We start from the raw sequence: 15,575 nt of genomic DNA, 5'->3' as shown, positions 1-15,575 counted from the left end.
TTACCACATTAATTGAATTTCAATAGTTTCTCATGTCAAATATTTATCTAGCAATTACTGATATAAAAGGGTCTGCCTGAAAGAATACAGAACGGATTTAATTGCGTTCAGCCTAGATTCTCAAAATTTCGATAAAAATACCATTTTTGATTGTTTTTTTTTTTTTTTTTTTTTTTTTTTGTTTTTGGCAGATATCACGTTGTGTTATTCTTTTGTCAATTTCTCTTTCGAAGAGAGTTGAACCGAAATCGACCATCATTATGACCCATATTCTCTATACGCGACTGTCTCTTTAAACGCCTATAAATCCTTACACCAATTGCAGTTCTGCACAACTGTGATCTCCCAGACAAGAATGATTTGAAATTCTTTGTAAAATCTAAGATATTATAAAACTGATATTGAAGTTGCTCTTGCTTTTGTTGTTGTTTCTTGTCACTTTTGTTGGCCGTTTGCTTTCAACTTTTGTAATAGGCCGTTTAAAACGGCTTTTATGAACGGTTATAGGCCGTAATGTTGATTTAATTTTTGCATAAATATTTTATTTTATGTTGTGTTTTTGTTGGTGTTATTTTTTTGGAGTAAGCGGGCGGTGGTTGGCTGCAACAGCGAAAGAAACGGCCTCAAAAATATATGAGAAAATTGAAGAAAACAAAAAAACTGACAGCAAGTCTACGCTTAGAAGTGAACGTGAAAACGATTTTCGGCCAGTATAAAAGGAACAGTTGACAACGCCTAGAATGGCACACAGTACTTAGCATTTAAACGGATTACAACGAGACCAAGTTCTAGCCTTAGAAAATCGGGACAACAAAATGGTGCACAAGGTATGTGGGAGGGGAGGGGGCTTTTGCGGGCACTGAAAAAATTAACTTAAACTCTCTTGCTTAGTTTCTGATATTCAGTGCTTTGGTGGCTGTGGCCTCCGCTGTGGTTCTGCCAGGTCCAGCATATCCGGCATATCCTGCCTATCACGGAGTTGCAGCATTGCCTGCAGTGGCCAAAATCGCAGCACCTGTGCTGCCAGTGGCCAAATATGCTGTACCCGCTGTGGCCAAAGTAGCCGTTCCCGAGCCCTATGATCCAAATCCTCAATACAGTTTCAGCTACGATGTCCATGTAAGTAGAGCTCAATTTATTCGATAGGATATGTTAGGAAAATGGATTTAATTTTCAGGATGCCAGTACCGGTGATGTCAAGAGCCAACAAGAAACCCGTAATGGTGATGCTGTACAGGGCTCCTATTCGCTGATTGAACCCGATGGCACACGTCGTTTGGTGGAATATACCGCCGATCCTGTTCATGGTTTCAATGCTGTTGTCCATCGCGAACCGGCCGCCGTCAAAGTTGCCCCGGTCGCCAAAGTTTTAGCTCCAGTAGCTAAGGTCTTGGCCCCCGCACCTCTGTATCATGCCCCAGTTGTAGCTAAGGCTGTCTTGCCAGCTGCACCTTTGGCCTATCATGGCTATCCTGCCTACCACTAAAAGCTGATTCAGCTTTAAAGGCTAACCCCTACCGATGACGAATTGGATTTGCGCACATTTTGACAAACGCCCAAACGAACCAGGTTTAAACTAAACTGAGATAACACATGGACCCACACAAACGCACACACAATGTGAACCACCCATGTCGTTGTAGTCGCCACCAAACAGATATTCCAGATTAAAATATTTTTGTTTTCTGTTCGATTTTTTGTAATCTAAGAAACAGCTTTTCTTTATTTTTTATTTTTCTTTTTGTTAATTTTTCGTTTTATTTTTTTAATTTTGTTTGTGCTATGTTTTCTCCTCATTTTCCTCACGCATTATTATTTTCATGCTCTCACTATTTGTTGTAGTTACATTTAAGTCTGTTCCACAGTGTGAACCGTGTGAATTTTGTTAAATAATTTAATTAATAACCTATCTATGTATGTAAATATGCAATTTATTAATGAATAAAAAATCGAGGGAGTTCTTTTTTATGAAGTATGAATGCAATGAAAAAAAAATTGGTTTCATTTTTGCTAGGTCTAACGTTTGGTGGAATTGTAAAGGCCATGGTTAGCTTTTATATTGCCAAATAGTTTATATGGAGAATAGTTTATTGAACATTCTGTAGATGCGCTGCCAATGATGAAGGCATGTTGGTACAAACAAGTAAAAATATCGGTCCGCACTTTTAATACCTTTCACCCTTTTGAAGGAACCTAAAAAAATTCCAAAATATTCCGTCGAAAAATATAGCTATATGGCTTATAGAACAAGAAAGGATCACTCGATTTTGTTCAAATTTTGCAAATCTCAATATTTTTATCAGTGCTAAGTCAAGTATGAAATTGAACAATATCGGTACACTCCATCAAGTGGGGGAGACAAAGGTTCAATATTTGGAATAATTATAAATATAATATACTAGCTAAACCCGGCGCGCTTCGCTACTCCTTTCGCTTTTATATATAATAATATTAAATAATATAAATAAAACAAATTCAAACATTTTAAAAACGTTGTTATTGTAATACTTTAATGCGTAAACAAACAAATAGCTCGGTCTTCCAACGCGTGAACATGGCAGGAACAGCTGACCATGAGAAAAGCAGGAACATGCTAAATTTAGTCCGCATACACGAAGGGATTGTCCTTCGGATTTATTAATTTCATAGCAAATGCCAATTGTGACGGAAACTGCAAACTTTTGAAGTTGAAAGGCATTTCTGTTGCAATTAGAGAAATCGAGGTAGCAACATACTTTCCAGTAATAATCAAACCCTCAATTTAATTTTTGTGTAGTTTTTATACTTTCCACCATAGTATGGAGGGTATATTAAGTTTGTCATTCCGTTTGTAACACCTCGAAATATACATTTTAGACCCCACAAAGTACATGTATTCTTGATCAGCATAAAATTCTATGTCGATTCGGCGATGTCCGTCCGTCTATCCGTCTGTGGAAATCACTCTAGCATCCGAACGAATTAAAGTAGGTTGATAAAATTTTACTCAAATGTACATTATGTCTGCAGCACTTTTGGTATTGAAAATGGACCATGTAGGTTCACGTTTTGGTACAGCCCCTATATAAAGGTACCTCCCGATATTCGATACTTTGATGATTTTAGAGACAATTTGTATTTGAAGTTCGTAATGTATACTACAGCCTATGACAGAAGATTGTCTGTGCAGGTCCACGTCTTTGTATACATTCGGTATTTTTAAGATTTTAACAAAATTTTTAACGGATTTTATTTTTTTAAAAATTGCCAAATTCGTTCGAAATGGTGGAGGGCATTCAAAGTTTGGCCCGGCCGAACTTACAGCTTTTTTACTTGTTTAATGTTAGCCTTATACCATTGCAAAGGCGTTATGGGTCAATGCTTCTTAATAAAATTCCAATTCCAATCTGAAACGATTTCAATATAATTTGACAAAATTTACATTTACCAAATTCTGTCACACCTTCCATATTTCATTGAAATTGGAGGTACATACCGTGTTTGGTGCATAAAATATGTGAAATCAGACGATATGGTTATAGGGAGCTATATCCAAATTTTAACCGATTTCTAATTAATTTGTCAAATTTATTATTGTATTCAAATTCCGCCACACATTCCGAATTTCATTGGAATAGGACATAAATATGGTGTTTAGTACATAACATTCATGAGATCGGCCGAAAAATATATATGGGAGATGTACCCAAACCTCAACCGGTTTCAATATAATTTGGCAAAATTTATTTTTGTACCAAATTTAGTCACACATGCACGTGTTTGGTGCATCAAATACATAAAATCGGGCGTAAATATATATGAGAGCTACGTCCAAATCTGAACCGATTTCCATAAAAATGGCAAATATATTTTCTAATCAAATCCCGTCATTTATTCCAAATTCGGAGAATGTATCTGTAATCGATCAATAGATATAAGTACATAAAATCCAAATTTTTGGGAGGTACCTCCGATTCTGATGCTATATCTCCAGGTCCTAGTGGAATTTCAAAAATATATGTAGCCTATGTTACTTTGAGGCGATGTTGTAGTATACTTGGAAATTTTCAGGAAAATCTGTTCAGTGGTTTTCGAGTGCATAAATTACAAACAAACAAACATACAAACAAACAAACGTACAAACATTTTCCTCTTTTATATATATAGATAGAAAATAAATGTGAGCAAAGAGTCCGATTCTCTTCAAATTTCGCACATCCCAATATTTCTATCAACAAAAGATGGATTCTGGTACCTGGACATTATGTGGCAAAGTTTGATGTTGGATATTAAAAAAAAACGAGATTTACAGATACGTCCCTAGCAAAAAGTTCGGGTAATGAGTTTCCTAACCAATTTTTGGCAATCGGCAATTCCTCATTACTATAAAATTAGTCATTTCGTTTGTAACTCATCGAAATAATAATTTTAGACCTAACAAAGTATATATATTCTTGATCAGCGTGAAATTCTGCGACGATTTAGCCCGGTCCGTTTGTCCGTGTGTTGTAATCATGCTAGAGTCAAAGCGAATTAAGATAGGAAGCTAATATTTTGCACAGATCGGTATTTTGTGTGCAGGCAGGTCAAGTTCGAAGATCGTAAGGCCCTCATATAACGGTATATAACCATATAACCGAATATCGAGGGGTATTCGGTATTTTTATGATTGTAGGCACTTTGTTCAATGTAATTGTCTGAAATTCTAAACAAGGAGTTCTTTATTTACATACCTCCCTATATTCGATATTTTGATGATTGTGGCCAAATTTTTCAATGGAATTGTCTGAGAATCCACACCAGGAGTTGCTTCTGAGTACTTCACCCCTTGGAAGAGATTTGTCTATATAGGTCCACTAAATCGTATTTCCCCATATAACGGTAAATTTGGCAACAAGTGTGTGTATTGTGTCTGTGGATGGTTGGTATTAAAAATTGTATATATCGGTCAACGTTTTGGCATAGTTCCTAAAACCACCCAATATTTGGTATTTTGATGATTTAAGCCAACATTTTTTAACGAAATTGTTACAAAGTTAATATTAAGACTTTTTAAAGGATTTTACCTCTGGTGACAGAACATTGACTGTATGGGTCTACATTTTACTATAGTCTCCACATAACGGCACCTCCCGATATATGGTATTTTTGTGGTTTTAGCTCCATTTCTCCACGGATTTGGCATCCATAGCCATAGCTTCGGTGGCAGAATACTGTGTATGAAGGATATTCGGTATTTCGACGATTAATGTATTTATAGTCAAGAGCCTGTGTCAAAACTATGTATAAATTGATCCAAGGTTTCCATATAACGCTACCAACTGATATTCGGTATTTCGATAATCCTAGACGCATTTGCCCACGGAATTGTTTCAATTTTGTCTAAAAAAATTCCGTTTTGGTATGATCTCCATATAACGGCTCTACCCACCTTATTGATATTTGAAAACTTTAACTGAATTTTCCAACCTAATTCACTGGCATTTGCTGTTTAGAGTGGAACACAGCAAATACCAGTGAATTTCTTTAGCTAATTATGGATGGTATTTAAAGTTAGGCCCGGCCGGACTTCAGCCATATGGAGGGGATATATCATTTGATACGGCCAAAACGTGCCTTATCGAAATAATGGTTTTAGACCCTAGGTCTCTTTGGACCAAATCCGTTATAGGACATTTAGAGTCCGTCCGACCCTTCGTCAGGCTGTATGTCTTCTGGCTGGCTAATGCGCGCTATAACTCTCGACGGGAGTATCCGATTTGATCCAAACTTGGTACATCTTAATATTATTGTCAAACTTAGATCGAGTTCGGAGATGGGCAATATGGGTCCACTTCTTCTGATACCTCCCCCACAAAAGGTAGAAATTTCAAACAAATATTTTACTGCACAGAAAGAGAAAGCATAATCCAATTTTGCTCCAACTTTGGAAATCCTAATATTTACATCAGTGCTAGGTCAGGTGCGAAAATTGACAATATCGGTCCACTCAATCAAGTACCTCCCCCACAAAGGGTCAACATTTTGCATAATTATAAAATGTAAAATAAGCATCCGATTGCCTTACATTTTCACACATCTTAATATTTTTATAAACTTAAGATCTGGTGTAAAGATGGAATATATCGGTCCACTCCTTCTGGTGCCTCCCCAACCAAGGGTGGAAATTTAGAATATCCATTAAGCTCATAAAACGCGAAATTAACATCCGATTCTGTTCAGACTTGGTACATCTCAATATTTTCATCAACACAAGATCTTTAACTCTTTTAAGTCCATTTTCTTCCGGTTGCGGTGTAAGTTCTTACACTTTTTGTGCAAGAAATTCAATGGCTTAACTCCGAGCTCATTTTTCAATATTTGCCGAATGGAATATTGCGATATGTTCAGCTCACCAGTCATTTTTAGGCCACTCCGACGCGGGTTTCGATCAAGTCTCTTCTTTACTTTTCGAACCATTTCTGCTGATGTTGCTGTTTTCTGCTGTTCCGTCCACTTCCTTGACGTCGGGCTACGCTACCAGTATCACGGTAACGAGCGATGGTACGAGACACAAAAGATTTATTCATATTTAAATGCTGGAGTGCTCTAACGATAGCTACTTGTGGTTTTCCAGCCAAATATAAAGAAATCACACGATCACGCTTGAATTCCATCACGAATAACTTTTTTCTGGGAAATTCTCACCAAAATGCTTTTGTACGCTTGAAAACAACATAATGAGCTGTCACTGGAATAATTTTAACAGCTGTCGAAGAAGTGGCTTAGAAATGACAGTAGTCTGAAGTTGGTTGCAGTTTTTTAATCTCACCCTGTACATGGACGGAAGGACGGACATGCATAAATCGACTAAGAATGGATTCTATGCAGATCATCAATATTAACTATGGGTCTATCTCGCTCACTTCTCTATGTTACAAACACATGCACAAAGACATTATATCCCGACCACAGTGTGGTGTAGGGTATAAACAGCCATAGCCATAGAACTATAGCCACTACACAATAATCAAATCCCGTATCTTGCAAGAAACCAAAGAGATTCTTCCAGATTTGCAAACTTTTTTTCTCAAATTAACAGAACAGAATGGATTTAATTACTGCTTTGATTTCTGAGAGACTTGGAAATAATTTCGCAAGAATGTTCGACTATGGTCCCATTGATTTAACAAAAATTAACAGCTTTAAAGGTTCCGAAGACATTGTTACCTACATAAACTCATTCCAAAAGTGATAGCACACAGAGTGTTTCAATTAAAACCGCAGGTAGGATGATATTGAATTATTAGGCCTACTTTGCATTTTCAAGATTATCAAAAAAATGAGAGCTGCAACAAGTTCTATTGCATCAGCCAATGAAATAGAAACGTAAGTCTGCTAGAGAAAAAAATGTTATTTACAAAAAGAAAAAAAAAAAAGATTTTGGTTTTTCTCTTCTTTTTTTCTTCTTTGCGCTACAAAATGCAAAAGAAGTTGGTGTGGCCCATGTTGTTCTGCTGCTTTCAACTGGCAATAGGCTGTGTTTTTTCTTCGGCATTTTTTTCTTCTCTTTGCTTTTTTGTTTCAAACATTTTTGCATAAATATTTGAAACTTCATCGACGGCAATGCTGAGGGAGGGGGACGGGAGATTGGATTAACCGGCACCCAAAAAAAAAAGAAAACAGATCTCAAATTCAAAAGTAATTTTTTCGGTATATAAGGAATTGTTGACAACGTCTAGAATGCCAAACAGCAATTAGCACTTAAACGGAATAAAACCCACATTAAGAAGTTCAATCCGAAAAGAGCAGCTCATTAGAATAATGCATAAGGCATGTTGAGCGGCAGTGTGCTGTTTTGGGCCTTGCAAAATAATAATCCTTGTGTCATTTCCATTGCAGTTATTGATTGTCAGTGCCTTGTTGGCTGTTGCCTCCGCAGTTGTCCTGCCTGCACCAGCATATCCTGCCTATCCAGCTGTGGCCAAAGTAGCCAAAGTGGTTGGTCCCGAGCCTTACGATCCAAATCCTCAATACAGCTACAACTATGATGTCCATGTAAGTTGAAGGAATTTTTTCTTGGTTTGGACTTTATTTGCACAACAAGGCGTTTTCATTATCCTTAGGACCCCACAACCGGTGATATCAAGAGTCAACAGGAGACACGCAATGGCGATGTCACCAAGGGTGCCTACTCACTGGTTGAACCTGATGGTACCCGCCTTATTGTGGAATATACCGTAGATCCTGTTAGTGGTTTTAATGCCGTTGTCCAACGTGAAGGTGTTGCCAAGGTGGCTAAGGTTATTGCGCCGGTTGCTAAGGTTTTGGCACCTGCCCCTCTATATCACGCACCAGTTTTGGCCAAACCTGTCTTGCCAGCCTATCCAGCTTTGCACCCATTGCCAGCTCTGGGTCCATACCATGGCTAAGTTGAGTATTACATAAAATACCCAATGGCGAAACTGATGACGGACCAGGCTTTATTTTGTTTTATCAACGATCGACCGACCACGCACGCAGACACACGCACACACAGGCAGGCAGCTACAAACCTCAAAACGAACCTCAGTTTTTATATTCCTAAGGCATATTCATCCAAGCGCCCACCATCCATGTAAGTGGTATCCTCCAAATGGGTGTGTGTGTGCGTGTGTATGCTTCGATTTTTTAGTCACCACCACAGCCAAACACGCCGATGTGTATCTGTGTTGGTATTTTCTCATTAATCTCATATTTCATTTTTGTTTTTTTACTTTTATTTTCATTTCTTTATTGCGTAGTTTTGCTTTCTCCTCACTTCGCTTGCCATAGTATCTGCTCAGTCTTTCTTCTATAGATAAGAATTTATGTTTATAAATATATTTAATACTAGCTGAACCCGGTGCGCTTCGCTACCCCTTTTGATTTTATATGCATTCTAAATTTTATTTACGAATATATGTTGGATAAAGAAAACAAATTTAAAAATTAAAAAAAAAATATTGCACTAATTTAATGCGTTAATAAAGAAAATCACTACAAAAGTAGTAACATGACATGCATACATTTGTCCTTTGGATTTATTTATTTCATAGCAAATACCAAGCGTGCAGGAAACTGCATTTTTTAAGTAGAGTGGCATTTCTATTGCAGTTAGTGAATTCGAGATAGCAACATACTTCGCCGTAATAAGCGTATTTCAAATAAATTGTTGTGTTGTTTTTTACTGTTAGCCTAAGGCGTTTTGGGTCAATGGTTCTTATTAAAATCATATCCCAATCTGATCCGATTTAAATATAATTTTAAAAAAATTACTTTTACACCAAACTCCGCCACACCTTTCATATTTCATTGAAATTGGTGCGTCAAATATGTGAAATCGGCCGAGAATATATATATGGGAGCTATATCCAAACCTAACTAATTTCCAATTAATTTATCACATTTATTATTATAACCAAATTCCGCCACACATTCTGAATTTCATTGGAATCGGTCATATATATCGTGTTTGGTGCATAATATGTATGAAATCGGCCGAAATATATATGTTAGCTATATTCAAACCTCAACTGATTTCAATATAATTTGGCAATTTTTGCTGGTGCCAGATTTTGTCTCTCTCGCTTTGGGTGCATCAAATATGTGAAATCGGCTGAGTATATATATGGGAGCTATAATCACATCTGAGCGTATTTGAATATAATTTGTCAAATTTATTTTTGTATTTTGTTGGAATCGGAAATACGTATCGTGTTTTGTGCATCAAATATGTGAAATCGGCGGAAAAATATATATATGGGAGCTATATTCAAATCTGAACCGATTTTAATATAATTTGACTAATTTATTTTCTCATCAAAATCCCGTTACATATTCCAAATTTCTTTGGAATCGAACATACATATCGTGTATGGTGCATAAAATACATGAAATCGGTCGAAAATATATATGAGAGCTATATCCAAATCTGAATCGATTTTAATATAATTTGACAAATGTATATTTGTTTTAATTTCCGCTACACATTCCAAATTTCATTGAAATTAGAGATTCATATCGTGTTTGGTGCATCAAATACATGAAATCGGTCGAAAATATATATGGGAGCTATATACAAATCTGAACCGATTTCAATTTAATTTGACAAATTCATTTTGGCTCCCAATTCCGTTACTTATTTTAAATTTCATTACAATTGGAAATACATGTCGTGTTTGGTCCACCAAATACATGAAATCGGCCGAAAATGTATATGGGAGCTATATCCAAATCTGAACCGATTTCAATATAATTTGGAAAATCAATTTTTTAGATAAAATCTATCACACGTTTCAAATTTCATTGAAATTGGGGATACATAGCGTGTTTGGTGCATCAAATGCTTGAAATCGGCCGAAAATATATATGGGAGCTATATCCAAATCTGAACCGATTTCAATATAATTTGGCAAACTTATTTTTGTTCCAAATTCCGTTACGTATTCCAAATTTGGAGACTGTATCTTCAACCAATCAATAGATATGTGCATATAAAATCTAAATTTTTGGGAGGTACCTCCGGTTCTGATGCTATATCTCCAGTTCCAAGTGGAAATTCAAAAATGTATATAGCCTATGTTACTTTCAGGCGATGTTGCAGTATATATGGAAATTTTCAGGAAAATCTATTCAGCGGTTTTCGAGTCCATAAATTACAAACAAACAAACAAACAAACAAACAAACAAACAAACATACAAACATTTTCCTCTTTTATAGATATAGATAATATAATTTGTACATACATGTGTATACGAATAAAAAAAAAACAACGAACGAAGGGAGTTATCTTCGAAATATGAATGCAATGAAATTGATCATAATTGTTTTATTTCAAAACATTGAAATTGTTAATTTATAGGAATTGCTAAAAGGGTGGGCAACGTGGGTATACAAGCATTTAGGGAATTCTAAACATTTCAAGTGAAACATATTTGAGCTATCCACATAACAATTAAAAGTTTTTATGGGAGATTTCAATCATGCATGCTATGATTATAGTTATAATTTGAAGTCGAAAAGACTGAATATGCCGAAGTATTTGTATCTTTTAAATTATATATATATATATATATATATATATATATATATATATATATATATATATATATATATATATATATATATATTTCATATGTATTATGTATTATGTATGTATGTATGTATGTATATGTATTTCATATATTTCCCTGAATATCGTTGTTACGGAGTGCATATTACTGCTGTGGGTAACAAATATAACAAATCGGATGAAGAATATATATGGGAGCTATATCTATATCTGAACCGATCTTCACCAAATTTGACATACTAGCTTCTAGACTCAATTCGGTCGTAAATGCCAAATTTCATCTCATTTAGGCAAATATTAGATATTTGGTCCACAATAAAATGTAAATCGGACGAAGTTATGTATGGGAGATATATCCAAATCCGAACCGATCTCGATAAAATTTAGCAAAGGTGTTTCTGAGCTGTATTTCCCCAACTATTGTTGTTACATAGTGCATATTACCGCTGCGGAGGACTAAAATAACAAATCGGATGAACAATATATATTGGAGCTATAGTTAAATCTGAACCGATTTCGATCAAATTTGGCATACTTATTTTCAGGCCTAATTTGGTTGTATGTGCAAAATTCCATACTATTCGAGATATTACACGTTTGGTGCACAATAAAAGGCAAATCGGACGAAGATATGTAAGGGAGCTATATCTAAATTTTTACCGATTCTCGCCAATAGGGTTTGTCTTTGGGCCAAACAAATGATTTGTGCAAAATTTCATCTGGAACGGGTAATAAATGCGAACTGTACTTTGTTCACAAAAATACATGGACAGACGGACGGACGGACTATCTCAATTCCTTTTGCCTGTTACAAACAAATGCACAAAGACATAATACCCTGACCACCTTGTGGTGTAGGGTATAAAAATTGGGTGACACAAAATGGGGATATACAGACGGATCTAGGTCAATTCAAAAGTCCATAAAAAAATGTGACTAAAACCATGCAAAGGTATATATATATATATATATATTTGAATGAAATTTGGCCTCTGCCACAGCAGCTGGACCCCATTACCAACTACAAATGTCAATTTTTGAGCAAATCAGTAAAAAATGTGGCTTAAACCAAACCATCAAAATACCGAATATCGGGAGTAACTGTTATATGGCGACTATCCGAAAACGTGGACGGATATATCTTATTTTCAATACCAACGATCCCAGACACAATACAAATTGCTGTGCCAAATTTAGAAGCTCTACTTCAAATTTCAACTGACAGACCGACAGACTGACATCGTTAAAGCGGCTTAGAATTTCATTCTGATTATTAATATGTATACTTTTTGGGGTATACGACGAATAGTTAGGGATGTTACAAACGAAATGACAAAGTTAATATACCCTCTCTTTCACGGTGGAGGATATAAAATTCGTATTTTTTCTTAAATAATTAGCACGATGGACGATGTTAGGCAACTTTTTAGTATGGTCCTTATGATATAAGTCTTATCCCGATTGTAAGTATTTATACAGGGTGAGATGAGAAAACTGCATCCAACTTCAGACTGTTGTCAGTTTCTAAGCCACTTGTCCGACAGCTGTTAAAATTATTCCAGTGACAGCTCATTATATTGTTTACAAGCTTACAAAAGCATTTTGGTGAGAATTTTCCAGAAAAAAAGTTATTCGTGATGGAATTCAAGCGTGATAGTGTGATTTATTTATATTTGGCTGGAAAACTACAAGTGGCTATCGTTAGAGCACTCCAGCATTTAAATGTGAATAAATCTTTTGTGTCTCGTAACATCGCTCGTTACCGTGATACTGGTAGTGTAGCCCGACGTCAAGGAAGTGGACTGAAGAAAACATCGACATCAGTAGAAATGGTTCGAAAAGTAAAGTTCCAAAAAGTGCAAGATTTTACACCGCAACAGAAAGAAAATAGATTCCAAATAGCTGATGAGAAAACATTAGTTTTCCAGCAGTTTATAAACAAACAAAATGATCGTGTTTACTTATCAAAGAGGTAAGCTGAAAATGTGCACCTTCGGTTGGCCACCAGAACTCAAAAAAATAATAATAGGAAAATGTTTACCATTTACAATAAAAAGTCTTTTAAATCTTTCATTTCGAAGTTTATGGAGGAGGATGTTAGTCAAACCATTGCACAATGGACCCATGTCCAATTTTTCTGTCCACAACTATTTCAACATTTCCATACGTAAACTCCAGAAACTGATAACAAATCTCAGAATTTCTGTTCTATCCCTTCACTCAACCAACTATATGTGACCATACAATTTAGTTCCTTTCGTACAGTTTAAGTACACATTTTCAAAACAATCTCTATATCTCAACCTTAGATACTAAGAGTGATCTCAATAGCAAATTTCAGCTCTATAATTTTCCGCATTACTAAATTTAGTAAAATACAATACATATACCGCACGCTTATCAAAAACCAGCTCCTTTTATCAATCACATACACCAACGATGATCCCTGGTCTCCTTGGATCAAATCCGTTTCAGGACATTTGGAGTCGATCTAGCGATGTCCTTTCGCCCGTCAGTCTGTCTGTCCGCTGGCTGTTGCGCACGATAACTCTGGATGGAAGTATCCGATTTGGTCCAAACTTGATACATCGTAATATTATTATCAAACTTAGATCGAGTTCGGAGATGGGTAATATCGGTCCACTACTTCTGGTATCTCCCTCACAAAAGGCCGAAAATTAAAAAAAAATATTTTGCTGCACAGAAAGAGAAAGGATAATCAGATTTTGCTCCAACTTTGCAAATCCTAAAATTTGCATCAGTGCTCGGTCAGTAGCGAAAATGGGCAGTATTGGTCCACTCCATCAAGTACCTCCCCCACAAAAAGGGTCAAAATTTTGAATAATTGTAACTCTTATAAAATGTGATGTGAGAGTCCGATTGTCTTAAAATTACACTCATCACAATATTTTTATTAACCCAAGGTCTGGTGTGAAGATGGAATATATCGGTCTTCTGGTACCTATCGCACAAGGGGTCAACAATTTGAATATAAATGAGATTGGACCATTCCTTTTGGTATCTGAACCCACAGAGTCAAATTTTGAATAACCAAAACGATCATAAAATCCGGAAGAAGCATACGATTCTCTTCATATTTCACACATCCAATTATTTCGCTTAACACAAGATATGTCGCTATGATGGGATAAATCGGTCCACTCCTTCTGGTAACTCCCCCACAAAGGGTCAACATTTTGATTACATTTAAACTAGGTGCATCTCAATATTTTCATCAACACAAGATCTGTTATAAAGATGATAGAGATCAGACCATTTCTTCTGGTCTCACTTCACCCCCATAGGGTTCAAGATTTTGAAAAACAAAACCCTCAAAAAATATGAAATAAGAATCCAACTATCTTCACACACACAAACATTTTTGCTAACACAAGATCTGTTGTCACCCACAAAGGGTCACAATTTTCAATACTTTCATCTGTTAAACATTCGAAATAAGTCAGCGAATTCGTTACTAAAGATTTATCTCAATCAGAAACCTGAGATGAGTATGTAATTTATCGGAATTTATGATTTCGCACAAAAATGGATAAAAATGTCCGTTTTCCTTCAAATATGGCACATACCAATATTTAAAATCTGTATTAGATGAAGTATGATAATGGAATACTTCGGTCCGCTATCTGTTACCACACACATATTTCAACATTTTCCGAAAATTTGCACATATCTCATATAGAGTACAGGAAGTTGTCGATATAGCCCACATCTGGCCAGTTGTAATATTTATATCAGTCTTAGGCAGATGCAAATTGGCCAACTGCTTCTATTGACTATTGGGTAAACCATTTGAATAATCATTAGAGAAGTCAAAACTGATTTATCTGATCTAAGAGTGATTCCACAATCAATATGTGAAAGTTTGAAAAATGTTCTTAAAAAATATTTGCCTTTCGTGAGAGATCTACCGGAAAAAGTGTTTTATAGAAATATTACATATATCAACGTTGGACCAAATCGTATTATCCTTCATGCACCCAGCTATCCAGTCAGATGGACGGGAAACAAATGGACATGGCTAGATCGACTCCAAATAGATTTTATACAAAGAGACAAATGGTCTAAAACCTTGTTTTTCGATAAGGCCAATTTTAGCCTATCAAATTATATAGCTTCTGTAGTTATAAGGCCGAAGGTATACAAATTGAAGTTCTCCCAATTTTTAATCTGAATTTTTATTAAAATATCTGAAGTGTTAAAATAACATTGCTACAAAAATATTTACTTATTTTTGGCTAAGGAATAATCATTTATTTCGAGACAAATGATTGAATAATTATCAGAATTGTAAGTAATTTTTCGCATGCTTAGCCGGTTCGTTCGGCGGGAAATATTGTTGTGGTTTGAGATACATTGACAGAAAAGACTTCAACCAATCATTGAATATTGAACTTCTTTTCATATGAGTCCCATCAGCTAGATAATAATTGAAGACCTAAAGGATTACATAAGAGTTGCACATAACCGCTATTGAATCGCAATTATGTGACCGAGTCAAGGAAA

The 15,575-nt window shown here is 35.7% G+C and overlaps 3 protein-coding genes across 4 annotated transcripts in view; 2 read left to right on the top strand and 1 right to left on the bottom strand.

Moving 5' to 3' along the window:
- LOC101896440 (neurobeachin-like protein 1) overlaps positions 1–15,575 on the bottom strand; it is a 147,832-nt gene that overhangs the window by 81,235 nt on the left and 51,022 nt on the right. The window lies entirely within an intron of this gene.
- LOC101896106 (larval cuticle protein A2B) lies at positions 749–1,486 on the top strand. Its single transcript, XM_005176693.4, has 3 exons — positions 749–827; positions 892–1,119; positions 1,178–1,486. The coding sequence occupies exons 1-3, from the start codon at positions 816–818 to the stop codon at positions 1,484–1,486; spliced, it is 549 nt and encodes a 182-aa protein (XP_005176750.1). The 5' UTR covers positions 749–815.
- LOC101896268 (larval cuticle protein A2B) lies at positions 7,692–8,566 on the top strand. Its single transcript, XM_005176694.4, has 3 exons — positions 7,692–7,791; positions 7,861–8,016; positions 8,085–8,566. Exons 1-3 carry the CDS (start codon positions 7,783–7,785, stop codon positions 8,388–8,390), a joined length of 471 nt encoding a protein of 156 aa, XP_005176751.1. The 5' UTR covers positions 7,692–7,782; the 3' UTR covers positions 8,391–8,566.

The sequence above is a fragment of the Musca domestica genome, unplaced genomic scaffold (genome assembly GCF_030504385.1).
Source record: "Musca domestica strain aabys unplaced genomic scaffold, Musca_domestica.polishedcontigs.V.1.1 29, whole genome shotgun sequence".
Lineage (NCBI taxonomy): Eukaryota > Metazoa > Arthropoda > Insecta > Diptera > Muscidae > Musca > Musca domestica.
The sequence above is the reverse complement of the archived record's forward strand: the minus strand, read 5'-3'. Positions and strand labels throughout refer to the sequence as shown.

Coding starts and splice junctions, on each gene's coding strand:
- LOC101896106 (XM_005176693.4), top strand. Junction 1,120..1,177: donor GTTTCAGCTACGATGTCCAT/GTAAGTAGAGCT, acceptor TTTAATTTTCAG/GATGCCAGTACCGGTGATGT.
- LOC101896268 (XM_005176694.4), top strand. Junction 8,017..8,084: donor GCTACAACTATGATGTCCAT/GTAAGTTGAAGG, acceptor CATTATCCTTAG/GACCCCACAACCGGTGATAT.